This window comes from Lepus europaeus, chromosome 5 (genome assembly GCF_033115175.1).
Source record: "Lepus europaeus isolate LE1 chromosome 5, mLepTim1.pri, whole genome shotgun sequence".
Taxonomy (NCBI): Eukaryota; Metazoa; Chordata; class Mammalia; order Lagomorpha; family Leporidae; genus Lepus; species Lepus europaeus.
Window position 1 is genome coordinate 94,317,819 of NC_084831.1, and position 27,499 is coordinate 94,345,317.

General features: G+C 41.6%; 1 protein-coding gene across 1 annotated transcript in view; it reads right to left on the reverse strand.

The window, feature by feature from the left end:
• Positions 1 to 22,918, reverse strand: part of DBT (dihydrolipoamide branched chain transacylase E2) — a 50,385-nt gene extending 27,467 nt beyond the window's left edge. The window contains exons 1-4 of the mRNA XM_062191823.1: positions 22,832 to 22,918; positions 15,262 to 15,385; positions 9,428 to 9,503; positions 316 to 497 (exon numbers count right to left, since the gene is read on the reverse strand). Coding sequence (XP_062047807.1) covers positions 316 to 497; positions 9,428 to 9,503; positions 15,262 to 15,385; positions 22,832 to 22,882 — 433 coding nt within the window. The 5' untranslated portion in view covers positions 22,883 to 22,918. The remainder of the gene's footprint in view (positions 1 to 315; positions 498 to 9,427; positions 9,504 to 15,261; positions 15,386 to 22,831) is intronic.
• Between the last annotated feature and the right edge of the window lie 4,581 nt (positions 22,919 to 27,499).

Below are 27,499 nucleotides of genomic sequence, written 5' to 3' on the forward strand. Positions count from 1 at the left end.
TATCCCAACCCCAGTCATTACAGCCATCTGGGGAGTAAAGCAGAGGATGGAAGATCTCTCTCTCTCTCTCCCTTTCTCTGTAACTCTGACTTTCAAATAAATTTTTAAAAAAAATTTAAAACCATCATGAAAATTGTCAAAATTGTCAAAAATTGTCAAAGTATAACCATGCATCACAGAACTTTTTATATTTTCCTAAACCCCCAACTCAAATCCTGTAAGATATTAAAAGTAAAAATAACTTTCAATTTGGAATCAATGACAAATGGACAGAAGTAACCAATTTGGTAAAACACATGAACACATATACAGTACCTTTTAAAGCTTCTGTTTCTATGTCTACTAATGGCTTCCCCACATAGGCAATATCATCTAGATTATAATAGAGCTTTTTAATGACTCCATCGTAACGACTAGTGATGGTAACAGAAGCTTTATCACTCTGGACTTCACAGATGCTATCAAACTGAGACACTGTATCTCCTTCTTTTACATACCTAAAACAAAACATCAAGAGATACTTTTATTTACATTAACAATCATAAATACAGATCTCCCTAACAACGTGAATGCCATACTGAGTTAAATCAGTTTCTGTGTAGTTCAGTATTTACCTCCAAATAGTGCCTCAATGGACATTTCTGAGGAGGCTACAATGGTTTCAGAGTCTCTTTGAGATACTTCCAAGAAATATTGAAAATTTAAAAGCCGTTAATGTCTATAATCCAAAAATTTAGTTAAAACTTCAGTATTCTACCTGACCTATTCCTTGGGAAAAGAAGTTCTAAAAGAAAAAAAAAAAAACTTTTTAAACTTTTATTTACTTGAAAGATAAAGCAGCAGAGAGAGAGGGAGAGACAGAAAATGGAGACAGAGATCTTTTGTCCACTTGCCACTTCCCAAATGGCTGAAGCCAGGTGCCTAGAACTTTATTTGGGTCTCCCACATGAGTGGCAGGAACAAGCACCTGGGCCATCTTCCACTGCTTTCCCCATCTCATTAGTGAGAAGCTAGATCAGAAGTGGAACAGCCAGCCCTTGAACTGATGCTCATATGGGATGCTGGCATCACAGGCGGTAGCTTAGCCTGCTTTACCACAGTGCTGGCCCCTAATTTCATGGATTTTAGTTATGAATTTTCTTAGTCTTTCTTTCTGGTATTATTTGAGCCGGTCCTCATATTCATTTATCAATCCCTTTAACCTCACTTATTTTAGGGATGCTTCACAAGGCTTATCTAGTCAGTGTCAGCAGATAGAAGAGATGAATGGGACAAAATCTGAAATATTGCATATGATTTTGATCCTAATGCCATTCTTGATGTATCTGGCACATTTTTGACATTGCCTCAATTCTTCAAGTTAATTTTTCACTCATTCTTAATCTGTCTTCCTGTCCTTAACCAGTTCTCAATCCAAGCTAACATATCATCTATGACGTACAAACTAGGTTTAAAAGCACAAATAGGGGTGAACATTCAGTCTAGCAGTTAGGATGCCAGTGTCCCGTCAGAGTACCTAAGTTCAGTACTTGGCTCTGACTTCTGACTCCAGATTCTTGCTAATGCAGACCCTGAGAGGCAGCAGAGATGGCTCAAGTGATTAAGTCTCAGTTCCCTTTGTAGATTGGGATGGAATTCCTGATTCCTGGTTCAGCTTCAGCCAGCCTTCGCTTTTGTGGACATGGGGAGTGACCCGTGAATGGGAACTCACTGTCTCTTTCCCTCACTGTCTGCTTTTCAAATACATTCATATTTACATATGTGTATGTATACATGTTATATACATGTATACATACACATAAATTTGTGAAAAGCACAATACAGTACTTTCATTTCCAGAAGGGCAGAATTAGGACTTACAAGAATCTATTCCTCCATATAAGAACCATGTACAATGACAAAGGCTGTTAAAAGTCAACTTTTCCAGAACTCTGGAGATTAACAGGCTTATAATAAAGTATTTACTTAGGTAAAATGGCTGAATCTCATTAAAAACAGTGCTTTCTGGCATTTTAAAATGTGCTCAATGCTCATCCTTTGTTCCTTAACTCAGCCTTGTAGCCAGGAGAACAGGAAGATCAAGATAAAGTTAGACAGAAAGCCACATCTTCAGAGAACTGTCACTATTTAACTTGTCTAGCAATTCCCTGGAAAAATTCCACTCACAGAGCTCTCTTTGCAGGAAAAGGCCTATTCTTGGACTGTTTGCTGAAAACAATTAGCAGCAGTTGCTTAAAATCTCAGAAGCAGTGATAGGAACTGTGGCCAAACATTGGCCCAGAATCATAAAAGGAAGACCTGGGGAAAGAGATGGCCACAGGGGGCTTTGTAAAGCTCTTACATATTCCAAGGGATCTAGAAGGCTATGCAAATGTGCATGGCTCTGCATATACCCAGGAAACACACACACACACACACACACACGAGGTTTCTAAAACATCACTTCGGATTGACTCTGAGGCCCTGTACAGGCCAGGAGTAAAAGCAAAGGCAGAGTTATAAAGTGCTAAAGCAATGAAGGAATGCTCAGCATGCATAAAAAACCTCCCTGGCAAAGGGTTGAAGACCTACTGGTTCAGGACACTTTAGGAACTCTCTGTCCAAACTGTCTTAGTTGTCCACTAAGCTGATCAAGTACAGAACTCAGTGGCTACTCGTGAAAGGGAAAACAGAAAGAAAAAGGAATGAAGAAAATAATAGAACCTCAGAGACCTGTGGGACATCATCAGGCTTCTAACACACACATTGGTATCTCAAGATGAAAGGAGACAGAAAAAGGCAGAAACAACATTGAATGAAGTACTGGCCTAAACCTCCCTAATTTTATTAAACATATGCAAGAAGTTCAGCAAATTCCAAATAGGGTAAACTAAAAAAAAAAAAAAAAAAAGACACACTTAGACACATTATAATCAAATTGCTAAATGAAACAGAGGGAATCTTGAAAGAACAAGAAAAACCAGCCATCGTGTACAAGGATGTCTCCTAAGACTAACAGATGATTTCTTTTTTACTTACTTATTTTCATTTTATGTGAAGGGGATGGAGGGATGGAGACAGAGACAGAGGGAGAAAAAGAGGAGAAGAGAGAAGAGGAGAAAATAGAAGATTTTCCATCTGCTGGTTCACTCCCCAAAAGCCCTTAACAGCCAGGGCTTGACTGGGCTGAAGCCAGGAGCCTGGAAATAAATCTGGGTGTGCCATCTGGGTGGCAGGGACCCAAGTACTTGAACTGTCACCTGCTGCCTCCCAGGGAGCACATTAGCAGGAAGCTGGAATACAAGCAAAGCTGAGACTCAAACCAGGCAATATGATATGGAATGCAGGAATCCTGATATCTTAATCACATTTCCAAATGCCTGCCCTGATTAACAGACGATTTCTTATCAGAAACATGAAGGCCAGAATGCATTTGAATGACTTGAATGATGTACTGAAAGGAAAATACTGTCATTCAGGAATCATATCTCGTAAAACTACTCTTGAAAACTTAAGTAAAAATGCATTCCCAGCTAAATTGAAACATAAAATTCATCCCGAGCACATTTGCCCTGACAGAAACATTAAGAAAAATATTTCAGGCTGGAATGAATATATTAGTCAGTAATTCAAATCCACAAAAGGGCATGAAGAGTACCAATAAAGATAACTTCATGACTAAATAAAAAATGTAAATATATTTTCTTTAAAATTCATTTTCATTCTACTTGATTTATATGACAACTGCATAAAGTAATACAAAACTGTAATGACAGCTTTAGAATGTTTAAAGATGGGCTATAAATGACAATAATAATAAAAGGCTGGATTGAGAGGAAGGAACTATCTTAGAGCAAGATTTTTATAAACTATTAATTGACATTAATCCAGTCTGCATTATTTATAATGTTAACTATAATCTTTAGGGTAACCATAAGCAAATAATTTTTTAAAAACCAAGGGAATTAGGGCGGCGCCGTGGCTTAACAGGCTAATCCTCCGCCTTGCGGCACCGGCACACCGGGTTCTAGTCCTGGTTGGGGCGCCAGATTCTATCCCGGTTGCCCCTCTTCCAGGCCAGCTCTCTGCTATGGCCCGGGAAGGCAGTGGAGGATGGCCCAAGTGCTTGGGCCCTGCACCCGCATGGGAGACCAGGAGAAGCACCTGGCTCCTGACTTCGGATCAGCACGATGCGCCGGCCGCAGCGGCCATTGGAGGGTGAACTAACAGCAAAAAGGAAGACCTTTCTCTCTGTCTCTTTCTCTCACTATCCACTCTGCCTGTCAAAAAAAAAAAAAAAAAAGAAAAAAAGAAAAACCAAGGGAATTAAAGTGGTACAATAGAAATATCTACTTGACACAAAAAAGGGAGTGGAGGTAAACACATAAAACATATGAAACCAACAGCAAAATTCAGATAAGCCTTACTTTATCAGTCATTACATTAAATGTAAATGGTGGGGCCAGCGCTGTGGTGTGGTGGGTTAAAGCCCCAGCCTGCAGCACCGGCATACCATACAGGCGCCAGAGATTGAGGTCTTCCATTCTGCTGGTTCACTCTCCAAATGACCGTGACATCCACAGCTAAGCTGCCCCAGCTGCTCCACTTCCGATCCAGCTCTCTGCTATGACCTGGGAAAGCAGTAGAAGATGGCCCAAGTCCTTGGGCCCCTGCACCTGCGTAGGAGACCCGGAAGAAGCTCCTGGCTCCTGGTTTCGGATCAGCTCAGTTCTGGATGTCGCAGTTAATTGGGGAGTGAACCAGCAGAATGGAAGACCTCTCTCTCTCTCTCTGGCTCTATCTCTCTCTGTAACACTGTCTTTCAAATAAATAAAATAATTCTCTTGAAAAATGCAAATGGTTTTAACATTCCAATAAAAAAGGCAAAGGTTGACAGAATGGTTTTTTAAACAGTAATTCAACTATATGTTGTATTTGAAATATATACTTTAGATTCAAAACAGAAATAAAATTTCAGAGAAAAAAAAAAGGTTGGTTAGAAGCAAAAAGATGGGGAAAAGATATGACATGAAGTAATAACCAAAAAAGAGAGGGAGAGTAACTACAATATCATCAGACAAGATAGACTTTAAAACAAAAGCACAAGTAGAATCCAAATTTTAACTTGTCAAAGGTTTTTGAAATCTAAATGTTTTTCTTCTTCTTTTTAAAGATTTATTTATTTATTTGAAAGGCAGAAAGAGAGAAAGAAAAAGAGGTCTTCCATCTGCTGGTTCACTCCCCAGATGGCCGTAATGGCTGGAGCTATGCCGATCTGAAGCCAGGAGCCAGGAGCTTCCTCCAGATCTCCCATGCAGGTACAGGGGCCCAAGAACTTGGGCCATCTTCTACTGCTTTCCCAGGCATAGCAGAGAGCTGGATTGGAAGTGGAGCAGCTGGGACTCAAACTAGCATCCATGTGGGATGCCAGTGCTGCAAGCTGGGGCTTTAACCCGCTGGCATCCCATATGGGCTCCAACCGGCACCCATATGGGATGCCAGCACTGTGGGCAGCAGCTTTACCCACTACAGCACAGCGCTGGCCCCAATATTTTTCTTCTTTATTCATGTATTTGCTCCTAGACTTTCTAAGAATAAATGAGATTTTACTGTCCTTGATGTAAAATGACATTACCTTTTATTAAGTTATGCTTCCCTATATATTCCAATTTCTATTCTCAGGCTACTCTACTGACAGAATTCCATTTTTTTTTTTTTTTAGCATTTTACCAAGGAAATACTTTTTTTTTTCTTTTTGACAGGCAGAGTGGTCAGTGAGAGAGAGAGACAGAGAGAAAGGTCTTCCTTTTCCGTTGGTTCACCCCTCAATGGCCGCTGCAGCTGGCGCACTGAGGCCTACTTCTTTCCTTTGAATTATTTACAGATACTAAGTTAGAGAATAAACAAAAAATTCAAGAAAACTAAATATTTCTTAAAGGCCTTCTGAAAAATGAATTAAATGGCTTATTTCTTATTTAAGACCTATTATATTTCATTAAGAATGAAGCTACTGGGGTTGGCTCTGTGGTGACACAGGCTAAGCCTCCTCCTGTGGTGCCAGCATCCTATACGGGTGCTGGTTCGAGTCCCAGCTGCTCCTCTTCCAGCTCTCTGTTTATGGCCTGGGAAAGCAGCAGAAGATGGCCCAAGTGCTTAAGCTCCTGTACTCATGTGGGAGACCTGGAAGAAGCTCCTGACTCATGGCTTTGGATCGGCCCAGCTCCAGTCATTGTGGCCATTTGGGGAGTGAACCAGCGGATGGAAGACCTTTCTGTCTCTCCTTCTCTCTGTCTTTAACTCTACCTCTCAAATAAAATAAAATAAAATGAAGTTACTTCCTCTTCTAAGGGCCTTAAACTCTATAATAAATATATGGAATTAGAGAATAATAGAAATTAAGAAATATTCAAGAAAGCATCTCCTATAAATTGCATCATTTGATCCTTTCAACAAGCCCATAAGTTTATAGAGCAAGTACTGTTAACCTCATTTTACAAATCAAGAAGTGTGGTGTGTGTTGGGGAACACTGTAGGTTAAGCCACCACTTGGGACACTTGCAACCCATATTATAGTGCTGGTTCAAGTCCCAGATTTTCAACTTCCAATATAGCTTCCTTCTAATGCATCCTGGGAGGCAAGAGATGATCATTCCAGTGCTTGGGCTCCTGCCACCTACATGGGAGACCTGGATGGAGTTCCTGGACCCTAGCTCTGGCCTGGCTCAGCCCTGGCTATTGTGAACATTAGGTTTCAGGGGAGTAAACCAGAGGATGGATGATCTTTCTCTCTCTCCCTCTCCCTGTTACTGTCTTTCAACTAGATGAAAATAAATGAATATTAAAAAAAAAAAAAAGAGGCATTGACTAATAGTTAACACAGGTAAAAGCAGAGAATACAGGTAAAACAATAAGTTTACAGTCAGCCTCCTCTCTTCCATTGTTCTTTCCACAATCCCATAACACACCACAGATTAAATCGTAAGGTATGTTTATGTTGTTACAGTTCTTCTCTAATTTACAAGTGCAAGAAAAAATGTTCAGGAGGCTGAATATAATTCCTTCCTATTTCCCTCCCTTCCTTCTACTTATGTGAAAGGCAGAGAGAAAGAGAGGGGGAGAGAGAGAGAGAGAGAGAGCGAACACAACAGCCAAGGCTGGGCCAATAAGAATCCAGGAGCCTGGAACTCCCATGTGCTGGCAGGGACCCAAGTACTTGAGCCATCACCTGCTGCTTCCAAGGGTGCACATTAGCAGGAAACTAGAATTGGAAGCAGAGCTGGGACTGGAACCCAGGCACTCTGCCACAAGATGCAAGTATCCCAAGTGGCATCTTACCTTCTGCACCAAATGCCAGTCCCAGAATCAGATTCTTAAAAGAATATTAAATATTCTTATTCTTTTTTTTTTTTTTTTTTTTGACAGGCAGAGTGGATAGTGAGATAGAGAGACAGAGAGAAAGGTCTTCCTTTTTGCCGTTGGTTCACCCTCCAATGGCCGCCGCGGCAGCGCGCTGCGGCCGGCACACTGCGCTGATCCGATGGCAGGAGCCAGGTGCTTATCCTGGTCTCCCATGGGGTGCAGGGCCCAAGGACTTGGGCCATCCTCCACTGCACTCCCTGGCCACAGCAGAGAGCTGGCCTGGAAGAGGGGCAACCGGGACAGGATCCGGTGCCCCGACCGGGACTAGAACCCGGTGTGCCGGCGCCGCAAGGCGGAGGATTAGCCTAGTGAGCCGTGGCGCCGGCTAAATATTCTTATTCTTAATATTAAATATTAAAAAACTATGGAAGGAGGGTTGCATATCAGGTTAAGACACAGCTTGTGACATCAGCATCCCATATTGGAATGCTAGTTCAAGCCCTAGATGCTCCACTTCCACCCAGCTCCCTGCTAACATACCTGGGAAGCAGCAGATGTTGCTGCAAGTGCTTGGACTCCTGCCACCCATGTGGGAGACCTGCATGGAATTCCTGGCTTTGACCTTGTCCAGCCCCAATTGTTGCAGGAGTTTGAGGAGTAACTAGATGATGGAAAACCTCTCTTTCTCTCTCTGCCACTGTGCCTTTCAATTAAATAAGTCAAGTAACTTAAAAAAAAAAAAAAACTATGAAAGGAAAGTATCTCTTTACTTATTGTAATTGTTACTTTTAAGACCTTTAAAACTTAGTTCAGGAAGAAGAAATCTTTTTCTTCCACAAAGTGAAAGAAAGAAAAGGGGTAGAGGCTGACTAAGGGGGCAATGGACTTTTCATTTTTGTTACAGGCCCATATTTTGAGAATTTTTTTGTTTTTAAAAATTATTTTTTGATTCATGCCTTTTGTTAAGATATTTAGCCATTCTCTAAACAAACAGGCATACTCAACGTAATGGTGAGTCAAATATCCATTTTTACTAAAGTCATTTTCAGTACGGTAAAGAGAGCATAGATTAGATGATGACATTAACATAGTTTGGAAGGAAACTGTACATTCATACATTAAATGCTTCTAAAGACATGATTTTGGGACAATTTATTTTCTATCAGATTCAATCCTTTTTAAAAAAAAAAAAGATTTATTTAATTATTTTGAAGGTCAGAATTAATTAGAGAGGAAGATCTTGCATCTACTGGTTCACTCCTAGATGGCCACCATGGCTACTGCTGGGCCATGTAGAAGCCCAGAGCTTCATCCAGGTCTTCCACGTGGGTGGCAGGACCCAAACATTTGGGCCACCTTCCACTGCTTTCCCCAGGCTATTAGCAGAGAGCTGGATTGGATCTAGAGTACCTGGGATATGAACCAGCACCCACATGGGATGCTGGCCTTGCAGGCAGCAGCTTTGCCCGCTACACCACAATGACAGTACTGTGATTCATTTCTCTTTTCAGGTTGAAGTGAGGGGTGGGCAGTAAATGGATTTTTTTTTCAAAAAAGAGAAAAGTCAGTCAGCGCCACAGTTCAATAGGCTAATCCTCCGCCTGTGGCGCCGGCACCCCAGGTTCTAGTCCTGGTCGGGGCACCAGATTCTGTCCTGGTCGCTCCTCTTCCTGTCCAGCTCTCTGCTGTGGCCCAGGAGGGCAGTGGAGGATGGCCCAAGTGCTTGGGCCCTGCACCCGCATGGGAGACCAGGAGAAGCACCTGGCTCCTGGCTTCAGATCAGCGCAGTGTGCCGGTTGCAGCGCACCAGCCACAGCAGCCATAGGGGGGTGAACCAACAGAAGGAAGACTTTTCTCTCTGTCTCTCTCTCTCTCTCACTGTCCACTCTGCCTGTCAAAAAAAAAAGATAAATAAATAAAAAAGAGAAAAGTCATTAGGAAACCATATAAAATGTCTTGATACATGATACATTTTCAACACAAAGTAATTGCACCTGATTGCTGATAAAAGCATCATATATTATGTAAACAAGTTTCTCAATTTAAATTATTTTAAATTTATATAAAAATTTTTTTCAGATTAACTTACCATTCTTTAACTGTTACTTCTCTAATCCCTTCTCCAATGTCTGAGAGTTTGAACTGAACAATCTGTCCATGTAGAGCTTCAAAAACAAATGAAAAATGATTTTAGTAAATATGTAATTTATTACTAATAGATGATTTTACATCCAAATTCAAATAATGCTTTCAAGCAGAGGCTGAAATGGTTCTATCTTACAAATACACATATTTTATAACTTTTAAAAGCATAACTGTTATTTATAACTGTTAGAGATTTAAATAAATCAGTTATTCCATGACACAGATGTATTGACACTGCCATAGAACTTACATTTTCCAATTTCCAAAATAATATTCTTTTACAGGGCTATGGGAAGCTCTACTAATAACTTAATGAGATTTTGAAACAACTGTAATGAACAGAAAATAGAACAAAAATATTACACAGAGATCCAGCTGAATATTCTTGTTTCATTATGAAACTATAATAACCATTTACAGCTTGCTCTCAGTTCTCTTTTGACTTTACACAACTATTCTTGTCACTAGTGGTTAAAAATCAAATTGTTCTATAGCAGACATGACGGAAAATTCTTGTATGCTCCAACTATGTTCTGACCACTTATCCTTAAACTTCTCTTTCCTCTTTCTGCCCCTTTACCCAAAAGAGAAAGATTTTCTGGTCAACAGAAGGCATGCATGGATGCTTTCACTTTTCTAAGTTAAAAAACGGCTTTGAGTCTATTCAGTAGTTCTCCTTTATTTTTAGTCTGCTATTAAATATGTTTGTTTATAAAATACATAACAAGTTGATCAAACTGTAAAATGTTCTTTAATAAATAAAAGGAGATAATAGTAAAAAATATATTTTTATATGGCTATATTAGGTATATCTTATTTCCTCTCTAGTAAGTTGGGCTCTTTCACAGTCTGCTGCTCAGAGTATAAACTGGAGTCTTTCTGAAAAGGAGTTTGTCATTAAGTATCAAAAACCTTAAAAGAAATTTTTTTTGAAGTCCACATCTTTGACTCCATAAGTAGTTCCACTTTAAAGACTTTTCATCTAAGGAAATAATTAAAGAGGTACACAAAGTTTGTGCTCAAGAGTGGTTACCACAGGGTTATACTGAAGAACAGAAATCAATACAAGTAACCAAAAAATGACCAGTAAATACACCATGACACCTTACACAAAGCAATATTATGAAAGAACAGCAAGAAGTTGGAAATATGATGGTGCAAAGTCTGATCAAAGAACAACAGTTTTTATAAGGCTGAAGACGATAGCATATGTGGCAAGAAATCATTCCATATTTGGAAAGGCTGAGGTGTTTGGAGCTTATCCTAAGGGTCATCAGGAGCCAGAAGTAAATTAATATAGTTATAAATTCTTTGCAGCTGTTCCCAACTAGAGGTAGAGTCATTTCGCCACTTCTTAAACCTGTGCTGGCCTGTGACTTGTTTTGGACAAACAGCAGAAGTGAAGTTGTGCAAGTTCAGGAGCCTAGGGGCCTCAAAGATCCTCACAACTTCTACCTTCACCTTTTGGAATGCTGCCCTGAGATCTCCACGCAGGGACACCGATCTATTTTATTAGAATATGAAAGGCCATAGAGATGAGAAATGAGATGCCCCAGCTGAAAATCAGTATCAACTGTCAGCCACGTGAGTGAGACCACCTTGGATCTTCCATCCAGATGATCCTCTAGAAAGCAGTCAATTTAGTGAGCCCAGGTGAAACCAGCAGAACAACCACCTAGCCAACCCACAGAATCCTTAGAAGTAATCACCACTGCCGGCGCCGCGGCTCACTAGGCTAATCCTCCGCCTGTAGCACCAGCACACTGGGTTCTAGCCCTGGTTGGGGCGCCGGGTTCTTTCCTGGTTGTCCCTCTTCCAGGCCAGCTCTTTGCTGTGGCCCAGGAAGGCAGTGGAGGATGGCCCAGGTCCTTGGGCCCTGCACCCCATGGGAGACCAGGAGAAGCACCTGGCTCCTGCCTTCGGATCAGCACGGTGCGCCGGCCACAGCGCACCCGGCCACAGAGGCCATTGGAGGGTGAACCAACGGCAAAGGAAGACCTTTCTCTCTGTCTCTCTCACTGTCTAACTCTGCCTGTCAAAAAAAAAAAAGTAATCACCATTGTTTTAAGCCACTAAATTGTGGGGTAGTTTATAATTCAGCATCAACTGATACAGGAGTCAGGCATTGTGGTACTGCTACCTTCGATGCCATCATCCCATATGAGCACTGGTTTGAGTCCCAGGTGCTCTGGCTTCCAATCCAGGTACCTGCTAATGAGCCTGGGAAAGCAGTGCAAGATAGGCCAAGTGTTCGGACCTTTACAACCTATGTGAGAAACTGGAGGAAGTTCCAGGCTCCCAGTTTTGGCCTAACCCAGCCCTGGCTGTTGTGATCATTTGGGGGCGTAAACCAGCAGATATAAGATCCCTCTCTCTCTCTCCCTCTCTGACTCTTCCTCTAATTCTGCCTTTCAAATAAATAAATCAATCATGGAAAAAAAAAAAAAAAAAAACGGACACAGAGTCCCATCTACAATATCAGATCTGTGACTTTAAGTCTATCATTTGAGGAAAAAAAAAATCTGTGCATGGTGGATAAGGTTGGGAAGGAATGGCAGAAGCAAAATGAGGCAGGGGAAGCAAGAGTCTACTGAAGGTAAGAAACCAAGGTACGGAGTATATCCTTATATAAGGTACATTCAGATGTGGTTTGGAGCTTATTTTTAGAAATTTTTCAAAGCTTACTGAAAAGGATAAGACAAATTTAAGAAACATAAGAAGGTAGTTCATAAAGTTTGTGGAAAATGGACTGAACAGATAAGCCTATTTTGGTGCCACAATATTTGAAACTGATGCATGATTTTTGATAATGCACAATTTCCATGAACTTCTAGAAGATCCCTTATATGAGATGTAAAATTGATCAAGTTTTGGTAAACAATATGATGTGAGAGAGGAGTCACATTGACTACAGGTTTCTAGCTTGACTCATTGAGTTAAGCAATACAGGAAGAAGAGGAAATTTGTATAAAACTGAGTTTGAGGAGTTTGAGGTATACATGCGATATTGAAATGGAGATACATAGCCAACAATTGGTGAAGTCTGAGAGCTACAGATTCAGAATGTTCAATATGTAGTAGGTGAAAGTATATCTGTAAAAGTGACACAAGAAGATGGGAGGGCCAAGGATAGGATCCTACAAAAGACTGAAATTTAGGAGAGAAACAGGGGCCTGGATTGTGCAACATGTTGGGCCACCGCTTGCAACACTGGCATCCCACATCAGATTGCTAGTTCAAGCCCCAGCTACTCTTTTTTTGATCCAGCTTACTGCTAACCTGCCTGGGAAGGCAGCAGAAGATGGTCCAAGTACTTGGGCCCCTGTCATGTATGTGGGAGACTAAGATGGATTTCTTGGCTCCTGGTTTCAGCCTGGCCGAGATTGGCTGTTGAGATCATTTGGGAAGTGAACCAGACAATAAGATCCCTCTTCTCTGTCTCTCCCTCCCTCTCTGTTGCTCTTTCAAATAAATAAATCTTTTTTTAAAAAAGAGGGAAAAACACAGAATATGAAGAATCATCAGGGCTGGCATTGGTGCAATGGGTCAAGCTGCTGCCTGCAATGCCAGTTTGAGTTTCAGCTGCTCTATTTCCAATCTAGCTCCTTGCTAAGGCACTTGCTTGGGCTCTTGCTTCCCATGTGGGAGACCTGAATGCTGTTCCAGGCTCCTGGCTTTGGCCTGGACTATAGTTGGCTGTTGTAGCCATCTGGAGAGTGAACCAACAGATTGAAGATTTTTTTCTCTCTCCGTAACTGTGCCTTTCAAATAAATAAATCAATCTTAAAAAAACAGGAATCTTTAAAAAAAAAATTAAGTAAAACAGAGTGATCAATGTTGAGCACTGGAGCCAGGACAAAAAAAAGAGAGAGTCTAGAGGAAGTATTTACTAAATACTTCACATATTTTAATTTATTTAATCCATCCAAGTATAAGGATCTTTGTTTTGATTATTGATATATCCCAGCTACCTCAACTATTGCCTTGGCACATAACAGATAATCAATAAGTTTTTGTTGTTGAATTAATAAATTCTTATTATGTAATGAGCTAAATATTATGAATGCTTCCATTTTGCAAATGATGACACTGAAAAAACTTAAATAACTTGCTCAGAGTTACACAGCTAGAAATTGGCAAACCAGGAACCCAAGTAGCCTGGAATTAATGGATCCAGGAACTCAAAGGTCATGATAAATGATCAGAGGCTGAAGAAGGAATCTGGAGTTTCTATTTGAATTGCTTCTAGCCCAACAACAACAACAACAAAATTAACTTTTAAAAAATACAAATATTTTTTTAAAAAGTGAAAATAAGGTTTACATGCCTTAGGCTGAGGTAAAGGAGGGCAGATAAAAAGCATGGAGGGGCCAGCTCTGTGGCATAGCAGGTAAAGCTGCCACCTGCAGTGTTGGCAGCCTATGTGGGCACCAGTTCGAGATCCAGCTGTTCCACTTCCAATCCAGTTCTCTGCTATGACCTGGAAAAGCAGTTGAAGATGGCCCAAGTGCTTGGGCCCCTGCACCCGTGTGGGAGACCCAGGAAGAAGCACCTGGCTCCTGGCTTCAGATTGGCCCAATTCCAGTCATTGCAGCCATTTGGGGAGTGAACCAGCGGATGGAAGACCTGTCTCTGTCTCTCTCTCTCTGTAACTCTGCCTTTCATATAAATAAATAAATAAACCTTAAAAAAAAAAAAAAAAAAAGCATGGAGGGGCTGGCACTGTGGCAAAGCAGATAAAGCCACCACCTGCAGTGCCGGCATCCCATATGGGCACCGATTCAAGACCTGGCTGCTCCACTTCCAATCCAGCTTTCTGCTATGGCCTGGGAAAGCAGTACAAGATAGCCCATATCCTTGGGCCCCTGAACCCATGTGGGAGACCTGGAAGAAGCTCCTGGCTCCTGGCTTCAGATTGGCACAGCTCTGGCTGTTGTGGCCAATTTGGAAGTGAATCAGTGGATGGAAGACCTCTCTTTCTCTTTCTCTCTGCTTCTCCTTCTCTCTCTGTGTAACTCTGACTTTCAAAAAAATAAATAAATCTTAAAAAAAAAAAAAAGCATGGAGAGATTGAATTCAAGGGTGATATCTGCATGGAATTCCCTATTTTTCCCTGTGAGCACAGACTAAGGCCCTATTATCTGTCCAAAGCTTAGCCATATAACAGAAGCCTAGGGTTCTTTATCAGGGTTCTAAACAGAACATCAGAAAAAAATGTTCTTATGCCCTTGCCAAGTCCATCTTCAAGTTCTTTACAGAGAGTAGACAAAGTTGGGCAAAAGGTAAGTAAAGGATAATAGCAGGAAACTTTCTGTTCAGGAGTGTTTAAGACTGGTTTCATCATACCATGTTAAAATCACAGATTAAGTGCTTCATTCACCAAACAATACCATGATGTGTACAATGACACAAAGACACTTCTATTAAGTCTATGATTTACGTTGACTGAGAAGGTCATATGAATGCTAACTATTGCATTTAGATGTGTCAGATGATAAAGAATAGATGGCCCAACACAACCCAATTCTAACATTATGAAGACACAAGTATTAAGAAAAGTATGTGGAAGGTGACAGAGGGGGAGAGGGTAGGGGCTAGGAGTATAGGAGTGGAGGCAAGAAAAAAGAAAATGGGTAATGGATAGACATGGAGAGAGTCAGGGCAGAAGTACGTGGGATTCAGGGCTAGCATTTTTTACTTTGATGAATCTTTGATTACTAAGTACTGAATAAGATATAACACATTACTTTATATATGTTATCTTGAGATTATACTTACCAGCGGTCGTTTTCAGCAAGTGATGTGGATGACTGTAGTTGAATGAAGGGTAACTTAAGAAATACACACATTTTGGCTTCAAAACATGAACAGTACCACATGTTTGAAAAGAGCGAACACAAATCTACAGGTGAGAAAACAAAATGTAAAAGTATTTATAAATGAACTTATGGATTATTTAAGTATGTACTGAATTTCAATTCTATTACTAAGACAACTGCTAACACAATATAAATATGAAATTACCTAAGCCAAAACCAGAATACTTCGTAACAATGACAATTTATGAAGTATATGACAGTTTATGAAGTATGGTATCTATATTTCTAAGAAGTCAAAGAAATTCAAACCTTAGCCTACAGAGAACATTTTGTTTCTTTTTTATTTGCTGAATAGATGGATTTGACTTCAGAGTCAAATTTGTTCATATGTTTGTGATCCTTGACCAAAATTCCTTATGAAAGTGTTTTAACAATATGTTCTGTATAAACAAACACACCAGCCCATATCTTAAGCAATTAGACTTCCTGAAATACAACTAAAAAACTCTGAAGTGACTGTTAGCAAGTGAAGATACTAGAAAACATGTATAATTTCTACTCAGATTTTTCTTACCATACTTTATAGTAGACTCTTTAGATTTAACTATTTTATATGATACTTTAGTATAATATAATGCTATAGAAATGAGTGGTCCTGGATGTATTCAACTCTATATTAACTACTTAAAAACTATAGTATCATATCTTGAAAGTTAAAATTCACTGTTAGTAATATTAACACCTGATTAGCTAACTCATACTTTTAACAAAAAACATAGAAATTCCTAACCTTCTCAATGTGTCTGGGAAAACTGGTATGTATTTGAAATTCTTTCATTTATTCAGGAGACAGTCACTTTTACTTTAACAAAAAAGGTATCAGGGGCTGGTGTTGAGGCGTAGGGTAAAGCTGCTGCCTGCAACGCCAGCATCCCACATGGGTGCCAGTTCATGTCCTGGCTGCTGCACTTCTGATCCAGCTCCCTGCTAATGGCTTGGGAAAACAGCAGAAGATGGCCACCCACCACCCACATGGGAAACTGATGAAGCTCCTGGCTTTGGCCTGGCTCAGTACTGGCCATTGCAGCCACTTGAGGAGTGAACCAGCAGACGGAAGACTTTGCTGTCTCTCCCTCTCTCTCTGTAACTCTTTCAAAGAAATAAATGAATCTTAAAAAAAAAAACAAAAACAAGAATTACCCAAATACACAAATAAGTTTATCAGTACATTAGTGGCAATTAGTTCTTAAATTCTAAAGTTATACTACATTATAATATACATTATATATTCTAGTTACATTTAATACATATTCATAAATATGAATTTTTATGATGGTAAATAATATAAAGTAAAAAATTTGGTTAATGTATAGGAACAATACATTTAAACAACTGATTTCTCACTGAATTTTTTTTTTTTTTTTTTTTGGACAGGCAGAGTGGATAGTGAGAGAGAGAGAGACAGGTCTTCCTTTTTGCCGTTGGTTCACCCTCCAATGTCCGCCATGGCCGGCGCATTGCGCTGATCCGAAGCCAGGAGCCAGGTGCTTCTCCTGGTCTCCCATGCGGGTGAAGGGCCCAAGGACTTGGGCCATCCTCCACTGCCTTCCTGGGCCATAGCAGAGAGCTGGCCTGGAAGAGGGGCAACCGGGATAGATAGAATCCGGCGCCCCGACCGGGACTAGAACCTGGGGTGCCGGCGCCGCAAGGCGGAGGATTAGCCTGTTGAGCCACGGCACCGGCCTTCTCACTGAATTTCTAAATTGTTATAGTTTTTTTAAAAAAAGGCTTGTAGCTTTTAAATAAATTTTTAAAATTACTTATCTTTCAATTTTTATTTGAAAGGAAGAGACACACATAGGAAGAGAAGGGTGGAGTGGGAGAGAGGTAAAGAGTTTTAGAGAGACAGAGAGAGTTAACAAGCAAGCTCTTCCATCTGCTAGTTCACTCTCAAATGCCTGCAACAGCCAGGGCTGAGCCAGACTGAAGCCAGGAGCCTGGAGCTCAATCTGGGTCTCCCATGTAGGTGGCAGGGGCCCAATATTTAAGCCATCATTCGTTGCCCCCTAGGGTACACATTAGCAAGAAGCTGGATCAGAAGCGGAGTAGCTAAGACTCAAGCCAGGCATTCCAAAATGGGTTGCACCAAATGTCTACCTCATATCACTGATTTCTGAAGGCAAAGAAAAACTGAAGATACTTTTTCTAAAACATAAATACTTTTAAATCATGCATTTTAGCTTTACTTTAAAGAGATCATTCTAAATCAAATAATCTTTATCATACCTATATTTTTTTCTCATTAACATTCAGGAAACATCAAGCCTAACTAAAATTACAGTTGATAGCTTAAAACTTAGGAGATAGTGAAAGACTTTTATTCCAAATACTCCCACTCTGTTTGTCCTTCCTTTCTCCTTCAACTCCCACAACTCAAGTTCTGGGTCAACACCTTTTGCTTCCTTTGTCATGAAATTTCAGGGCAGTAAGTGAAAGTTCTGAAGTACATAGATTGACCTTCATTTAGATTACATAGTTTATATTTTTAAAACATTTAATAGAAAATTAGGGGCCGGTGCCGTGGCTCACTTGGTTAATCCTCCGCCTGTGGCACCGGCATCCCATATGGGCACCGGGTTCTAGCCCCGGCTGCTCCTCTTCCAGTCCAGCTCTCTGCTGTGGCCCAGGAGGGCAGTGGAGGATGGTCCAAGTGCTTGGGCCCCTGCACCCGCATGGGAGACCAGGAGGAAGCACCTGGCTCCTGGCTTCGGATCGGCATAGCTCCGGCCATAGTGGCCATTTGGGAGGGTGAACCAACGGAAGGAAGACGTTTCTCTCTGTTTCTTTCTCACTGTCTAACTCTGTCAAAAAAAAAAAAAAAATTAAACTACTAGAAGGTTCTACTTTTGCAACCCAACTATTTTTTAAGCATTTATCTTATTTATTTGAAAAGTAGGGAGACAGAGAAACAGAGAGATCTATCTGCTGATTGCTTTCCCAAATGCCTCCAATAGCCAGTGCTGGGCCAGGCTGAAGTCAGCAGTGCTTGCTTGGGTTTGGCTTTGGCTCCTGATTCCAGCTTCCTGCACAGCCTGGGAGGCAGCAGTAATGGTAATGTCTCAAGTAATTGGGTTCCTCCCACCCACCAGGAGACTGGGGACTGCATTCAAACTCCTGGTTTCAGCCCTGGCCCAGTCCTGGTCATTGAGGGCATTTGGGGAGTGAACTAGCAGATGGAGAGCTCCTTCTGTCTCTCCGTGTCTCTCTTCCTCTCAGATAAATTTTTTTTTTTAAATTTAATTCAAAATAAAAAAAATTTTATGAAGTTGCTGAATAAATGGATTTAAAAAGCAACAGGGTCCAGTGCTGTGACATAGCAGGTAAAGCCGCCACCTGCAGTGCAGGCATCCCACATGGGCGCCGGTTTGAGCCCCAGCTGCTCCACTTCCGATCCAGCTCTCTGCTATGGCCTGGGAAAGCAGTGGAAGTTGGCCCAAGTCCTTGGGTCCCTGCACCCACATGGAAGACCCAGAAGAAGCTCCTGGTTCCTGGCTTTGGATCAGCACAGCTCCAGAAGATGCAGCCAACTGGGGAGTGAACCATCGGATGGAAGACCTCTCTCTCTCTGCCTCTACTTCTCTCTCTGTGTAACTCTGACTTTCAAATAAATAAATAAGTAAATCTTTAAAAAAAAAAAAAAAGAGTCAATGTGTAAACTTGTTAAAAAATTAAAAAAAATAGGCCAGCGCCGCGGCTCACTAGGCTAATCCTCCGCCTTGTGGCGCCGGCACACCAGGTTCTAGTCCCGGTTGGGGCACCGGATTCTGTCCCGGTTGCCCCTCTTCCAGGCCAGCTCTCTGCTGTGGCCCAGGAGTGCAGTGGAGGATGGCCCAAGTCCTTGGGCCCTGCACCCCATGGGAGACCAGGAAAAGCACCTGGCTCCTACCATCGGATCAGTGCGGTGCGCCGGCCGCAGCACGCCTACCGCGGCGGCCATTGGAGGGTGAACCAACAGCAAAAGGAAGACTTTTCTCTCTGTCTCTCTCTCTCACTGTCCACTCTGCCTGTCAAAAATAAAAAATAAAATAAAATAAAATAAAATAAAATAAAATAAATAAATAAAAATAAAAAAGCAACAGCAAGGAAGATAAAATAATTTTTCTAACTAGAGAAGGTATTTTTATTTCTAGACACAGACTGTTGGTTTAGTACATAAAACATAAGGCTTATTAACAGCCTCCAGTTTAAAAATACATGCTTACAGAATTACTAATTCCATATTTTTTTAAATCTGAGGCAATTTTTAATTCATCTGAGAACAATACTTATAAACACTCAAAGGACCATCTGTCTCAATTTGCCTGAGGCAATGGTAGTTTACCCCTAGTGACTCAGGTAATCATTAATAATTCAATATCTATAACCAGGACACACAAAAATAATAGGAGATGAAAAGGCTCACCAGATTAGCATAACAAAATAATAATAATTCAATGGGGCAGTTGCTGAGCACTCCTAATATCCTAAGATACCATGCTAAGTTGAAAATTCAAATCTAAATAAGATGCATTATACAGTCCTTGAATTCAAACTACATATGCTTTACCACAGGCAAACAAACTGCACAGAAAAAATTCAACATGATAAGGTTTCATTAATTAAGAGTCAAATGCCTGATGTCCTAGGAAGAGAAAATACAACATAATAAGGCCTTCTTGATAACCAACTATGTGGTAAGACCTCTTGTTGCTTGCAATTTTTTATAAAAGGTGGACAAAATAACTTTTTTCTGAGTCATTCAACAAATACTGATGAGCACCTACGATGTGCCAGGTACTTGGGATTGTACAGAGAACAAAAGCGATATAATTCTTTCCCTTATGAAAATGACAGGCCCGGTTAAAGCTAAAAAGACAAGTAGAAAGGGGATTATTACAGTGCATTAAATGGGGGCAACAGAATGTGTTGAGGGGACCTAAAGGAAGGGAACCTAGCCGGAGAAACTTGTGTTGAAGACCAGCAGGATGAGTGGAAGTAATCCTAAAGATGAGGTGTGTTGCAGGTAAGGCCACAGGGGAGTAAGGCAAGAGTCTTGAAAGCAGAGCAAATACATATGCAAATGTCTGGAGTCAAGAGAGAGCACAGTGTGTGCTCAATTAATTCCAGTTGTTCAAAAGAGTTCTTGCATAGCTAGGTGTGGAGCAAGGCTAGGGAAGTGTCAGAATTGTGGCCAGGATGGGTAGATCATAAAATGTCTCACAGTCATATGAATTTTAGATGTCTTGCTGAGGACAGTTTTAAGCAAGAAAATGACATTATCTTGCTTTAAAATTTTATTTAAGGTATATAAATGTCATGCATTTCATATATACAGATTTAGGAACGTAGTGCTTCTTCCCACCCTACCCTCCTTCCTGCTCATGCTCTCTCTTTATAAAAACTGCTACATTAAGAAAGATGGACTGGAAAAGCACAAGATGGGAGGCAGAAAATCCAAGTAGGAAGGACCAGGACACCTGCAGTTGAGGGTGTAATGGATGATAGTGACTAGGTTTCTTCAAAAACAATCAAAAACTAGAATCAAGAGAAACAGGTTTTGGGGTTCAGTTCTGGAGCCTAGAGTCCAAGGTGTCTTTGAGGTTTATATAGCACACTGGGAGATGGCCACAAGCTAGCTTTCCCAAGTCTCCTTGTGCTAGCAGGGGCCAAGTAACACACCCCTAACCAGTGAACACGCTGCCTTCTTGCCTTGAATATTGAATAAGAAGTTGAGGCAGCTCTCTTGTGATCATGAAGGAAAGGTCAAATGACTGCTGAAATGATGAGCCACTTAATCATTGCCAGCTGTCATTTGATTTCGGATGCTCTATATGCACAGATACTTACTTCCTATTTACTGACTGGGTTTTTATTACTGGCAGCTGAAAAACACCACATACATGCCAATTAGAGATTTTCAGGGCAGTAGGATGTAGGGGTCTGGAATTAGGAAAACTTGTGAACTTTAGGGAATAATTCCCATACGTGGTAACTACATGCAAAGGAGTGGATGACATAACCCAGAAATGGGAAAATTGCAGAGGGCCCAAGGCCAAAGTCAGAGCCCTTAGAAACTCCAATACAATCATACACCGCTTACTTCTGAGAAACTCCTTAGGTAAGTGCATTGTGTAAACATCACAACATGTGCTGACACAAGCTCCAAGGCTACAAATCTGTACAGCACTTTATCGTATTGAATGCTGAAGCAAATTGTATGTAAACATAGACAAGGTACAGGATAAATACTAGGGATAGGAATTTTGCAGCTCCATTTTAATCTTACAGGACTACCAACAAATACTCAAACATGACCCATCATTGAAATGTCATGTGGGGCATGACTATACTTAACAGTTGGGTAGCAAAAGCAGAGATTAGGACAAAGTGGCTAAAAACGTAGGGAGAATAATATTGGAAAGCTGGTAGTACAGAAGCAAAGAATGGAGTCTCCAAAGAGAGGCCAGTCCCTAGTGAGGTGCTGCCACGAGGAGCTCTCTTCTGGTTATTTTCTACTTACCCTTCGCTGATTTTAAGTTACACAGTTCCCTCCGGGAACCTCCTCTCTGACTCCCAAGTGCACCATAAGTGTCCATTGCTTTGGATTCCTTTAGCTCCACGCACTTGTTCCATCACAGAATTTATCATGCTGGGCCGTAATTACTTGATGTCTATCTCTGTCTCCCTCTCCTCTGTCGATCACCACAAAGTTGTAATCACTGGGAAAGGAAGAGATAGCCTATGTCTCACTCCCATTTGCCTCCCCAGAACCTAGAACAGTACCAGTACATAGTAGGTTCTGGAAAGATCAGGAGTGGGCCTCCCCGGAAACATTTAGGGAAAGGAAAGGGAGCCGTCCAGGAAGAAAAACGTTGGGGAAGTAGGATGAAATTATCATTACTGGCATGGGTCTGTGCTTGATGCTTAGCGTATGGAAGAGGGGAACTACCCGGGAGATGGTGTTGGAACACAACCTTGGTAATGAAAGTTTGGAACGATACAGGAGAACAGTACAGCCAAGACCATGAACCTGAAGTCTCCCTCGGTCCTCGGACACAGGACCTCGCTTGATCGTTCTCTTTCTCTGGACTGTAAATTCCCTGAGGGTGAGGTCGTATTGCCAGTGGCTGGCACATTGTGGGTGCTCAATAAATGCTGAATGAATTATAGATGCATTCCCAGCGTTTACCACAATGCCTGGCACCCATAGAGGGCACAGGAAAGGCTACAAGACGCAACGCTAGTTGGGTCTCCGGGCGTGGGCAGAGCAGGAAGGCGACCGAGTCGCGGCCACTAAGGGAAGGGAGTGGGTCTCAGACCCGTGGGCTGTCCACTTTCTCTAGAAGCCTTTTCTTTTGCATGCATCCTTCCGCCTTTCCACGCGCGCCCTGTCCGCAGGGCACGCGGAAAAAAAGAAGCAACGCAAAACTCCCGGATGAGTATGGGAAAATCACTCCTTCCAGGCCTCAGATCAGCCCAAACCTACTTACCAGCAGCTTGGCATTCTTGCTCCAGGTCCTCAGCATACGCGCTGCTGCCATCTTCCCGGAAATGACCTCCGGGCCGCAACTGCAAGAGTCGCCTCCACAGGGTAACCAACCGGGAGATGGGAAAAGCTCCTCCCCCTGAGCGGCCAATGAGGAGCGACGGAACCAGCCTCCCACTTAACAGCCAATCAGGGAGTAGGGAGGCGGGGCTTGCACTAAACCCGGTAGTGTGGCGAACCCGGCTCTGAGAGAACCCGCCAGGGATCGGGGGAAGAAGCGGCGAAGGGCAACCTAAAAGTAATTTCAGAGCTTACAGCTGGGCAAGGTACTGCTGTGCAAGCGCTAGTGCACCGGCAGGAATAGTTTTAGTCCAGTATTGAGGGAGATCGAGAACGATCCGTGCATTCGAAGGAGGGGCACTCATCTGGAGAAAGTCGTGTTGTAAAAACACCCGGGGGATGAAGCGGAGAACATCCGTCTTTCTCCGTGCTGTGTTTTAACCGCCTTGATCACATACAACAGTAAGTTTAGACTTTGTAGCGAGGCTCCGAACCACGAGTTGTCTGACCAGCCGGTACTGCGGCGCTTCCCAGTGACTGGCATTTCCTAGTCCTTTGGGATATTTTGGATCTTACTGAAATTTGCTTCACATTTTTACATTCCATGAAAGAAGAGCAAGGTCCCTTTACGTCTTAAGTAAACATGGCGTCACTGTTGATTTCCCTTCTTACAGAATGCTGTCAGATGCAGCTGCCCTGCCCAGGCAACGGATGTCCTATACGGGTGGCACATACCCTTGATTTATTTGCCTCTTGAAAAAATGTCGTGGAACCGGTAAAGAAAAGATCAGACCTTTCTTTAATAAGCAACCTTGATCAGAACAAGTAGAAAACCAGTTTCTAGAAATGTCCAGGATGGATGACATTTGTCCCCGTAGTGTGGGAATGCAAATCTGCACAAATGTCTAAGGAATTATACACACACACACACATAAAATCCAACATTTTTTATATATGCAACATCACTATAAATCCTCAGCGTTAAAGATTACTGGTTGGAAACAAAACCTCAGGTATTTCACAAATTCACTGAGCTTTGTTTTGTTTTGTTTTTAGCCTTAGCTTCGTTTCAATGTATTACACATGTGCACTAAACTATTGTAAGCAATAAGTGATTACTTTTAACAAAAATCCTGGGCAGAAATCAATTTTTAACCTTCATTAAAAATTGTGGCCATTGCCGTGGCTTAACAGGCTAATCCTCCGCCTTGCGGCGCAGGCACACCGGGTTCTAGTCCCGGTTGGGGCGCCGGATTCTATCCCAGTTGCCCCTCTTCCAGGCCAGCTCTCTGCTATGGCCCAGGAAGGCAGTGGAGGATGGCCCAAGTGCTTGGGCCCTGCACCCGAATGGGAGACCAGGAGAAGCACCTGGCTCCTGGCTTCAGATCAGCAAGATGCGCCAGCCGCAGCAGCCATTGGAGGGTGAACCAGTGGCAAAAAGGAAGACCTTTCTCTCTGTCTCTCTCTCTCACTACCCACTCTGCCTGTCAAAAAAAAAAAAAAAATTGTATAGGCACTATTAATAGATTTGATAATCACACATGCATGTGTTGGTATAAAAAATAGTAGTTGGGCCTTTGAAGTGAATTATTTTCATTCTTACAGCTGTCTCCCTCCTAACTTTCCCTTTAACTCTACCTTCTCAGATAAGTGTGTATTGATTCAGCTTCTGAGATTATTAAAAAAAAAAAAAAACTAGATTACTTATTTCTTTTACTATCTCTTTACTTCAGTATAGATTACTACTTTCAAACTCAGTATAATGTCCTTATCTTTCTTTTGAGCATCAGGATGTGTGGCACCTATTTACTAATTAATCCTTTCACTTGAACTCAAAAGAACTGAAGATCCCATCTTTTCTTTTGCTCTAAAAAAAAAAAATTATCAATTCTGACCCACCTGTTCCACTCCTAGATATCTACCTAAGACAAATGAAAACATGTGCCCACATAGAGATTTGTACATGACTGATCTTAACATCATACTAGCTGAAAACTAGAAACAACCCAAATGTCCATCAACAGATGAATGAATAAACAAAGCGTGGTCCATCCCTATTGTGGACTATCATTCATCCTTTAAAATGACTCAAGTGCTGATATATGCTGTAACATGGATGAAGCTCAAAAATATGAATCTTAGTAAAAGAATCCAGATGCAAAGTTCACACATTATTACACAATTTCATTTAGTTAACTAACTTATTTTTTATTTAATTTGAAAGAGAGAGAGAGACTGAGATCTCCTATCCAAAATGTCCACAACAGAGCTGGAGGCTGAAGTTGCAGGCTGAAGTCAGGAGCCTGCAACTAAATCCAACTCAATCCAACCCAATTCTACATGGGAGGCAGTGACCCAAGTAATTAAGCCATCACCTGCTGCTTTCCAGGCTGCACATTAGCCAGAAGCTGGATGGGAAAAGGGGCCAGTATTCAAAATCAGGCACTCTAATCCAGGATACAGGCATCTTACCCACTGCAAAACACACCTGTCTCCAGAAGTCCATTTAAATGAAATCACCAGAGAAGGTTAATTAATAGAAACAGAAAGCAAATTAGTTTTAGTTACGTAAAATAGATTTATAACTGTAGTACTAATACTAATTAATATTAGTTGTATAATGAGATTATATTGGTTTTACTATTAAGTATTAGATTAGTTTTTTTGTTAAGATTTGTTTATTTGAAAGGTAGAGTTACAGAGAAGGAGAAAGAGAGAGGTCATCCATTTGCTGATTCACTCCCCAGATGGCCACAACAGATAAGCTGGGACAAGCAGAAGCCAAGAGTGTCATCTGGGTCTCCCATGAGGGTGGCAGGGACCCAAGCACTTGGGCCATCTCTCACTATTTTCCCAAGCACATTAGAATAGAGCTGGATCGGAAGTGAGGCAGCCAGGACACAAAACTGGTGTCCATAAGGGATGACAGTATCGCAGGTGTCGGCTTACCCATTATGCCACAATACCAGACCTAAGATTAGTGTTAGAAAATAAGTTAGCCTGGGTATGGGGGAAGCAAATGGGTAGTTACTTCAATGAGATGAGAGAGTTTTTTGGGGTGATGGAAATTTCTTACTACCAGAATGTGATAATGGTCACATAAGTATACAGTTACCAAGTCATTGAATTGTATACTTTACACAGGTAAATTTTTTTTATATGTAAAATACAACTCCATAAAGATACTAAAAATTGTGTTAAATGAGAGCAGGCATTAGACCTAGCACTCAAGCCACAGGTTAAGGTGCCATGTCCCACGCTGAAGTACCTGGGTTCAGTACCTGGTTCAGACTCCTGACTCCAGCTTCCTGCTAACACAGAACCAGGAGGCAGCACTAAGCCACTAAGCTACTTAAGCTCAAGTGGTTGGGGTCCTGCCACTCACATGAGAGACCTACATTGAATTTCTGGCTCCTAGCTTCAGCCTCAGTCCAACTCCGGCTGTTGCAGGGGTTTGGAGAGTAGACCAGTGGATAGAACTCTCCCTCAGTGTGTCTCTTTTTCTTTTTGTCTGTCTGCCTCTCAAATACATAAACTTTAAATATATACATATTTACAAAAATGTACATATTCACTCAAGAGGCAGGGTGATGGAAAGAGAGAGAGAAAGAGAGATCTTCCATCTACTATTTCACTCTCCAAATGGCTGCGTCAGCCAGGGTTGAGTCAAGTGAAAGACAGGTGCCTGTAGTTCTGTCCTGGTCTCCCACAAGTACTTGGGCCATCCTTGGCTGCTTTCCCAGGCACATCAGCAGGGAGCTGAATGACAAGCAGAGAAGCTGGGATTCAAATGAGCGCTCAGATATGGGAGTCCAGCATTGTAGGCAGCAGCATAGCTTGCTGTGCCACAATGCGAGACCCCCACCACCACCACCACCAAAGTTTTTTTTTTTTAATTGTGTTATATGCTATAAATGCAAAGGAATAATATAATAGAGATAAGTCACACCTGATGAAATAATAAAATCACTTGAATCCACCACCCAACAATGGAACCTTTTCTAGTGGTTCCTCCCTGTCCCTGCTCCCCACAAACCCCATAACCCTTATCCTGAATTGTGTGTTTATTTTTCCCTTGTTTCCTTTAGAATTTATGACACACATATATATACAGATTGATGCTAATATATTGTTGACTTTGGCTGGCATTTGAGCCTTATAAAAATGGCACCAAACTATGCATCTTTTTGCTAGCAGTTTTTAGGACATTGCAAGTTTATGTATCCATTCTCTATTCACAAGACATTTGTGTTATTTCCAGTTTTGCTGTTGTCATCTGTCACTCTGTAAATACTCCGGATCACTTCTCCTGGCACATGTTCAAGAATTTCCTTAGGGGACCGGCGCCGTGGCTCACTTGGTTAATCCTCTGCCTGTGCCACCAGCATCCCATATGGGCACCCGTTTCTAGTCCCGGTTGCTCCTCTTCCAGTCCAGCTCTATCCAGACCTTTCTCTCTATGTCTGCAACTCTGTCAAATAAATAAAAAAAAAAAAAAGAATTTCCTTAGGACAGTGCGTCTCATTCATATCAACTGAAGGGTCTGTTGAAATGCAGATTCCAATAATTCTAGGTGGGGCCTCAGATTCTGCATTACTCACAAGCTCCAACT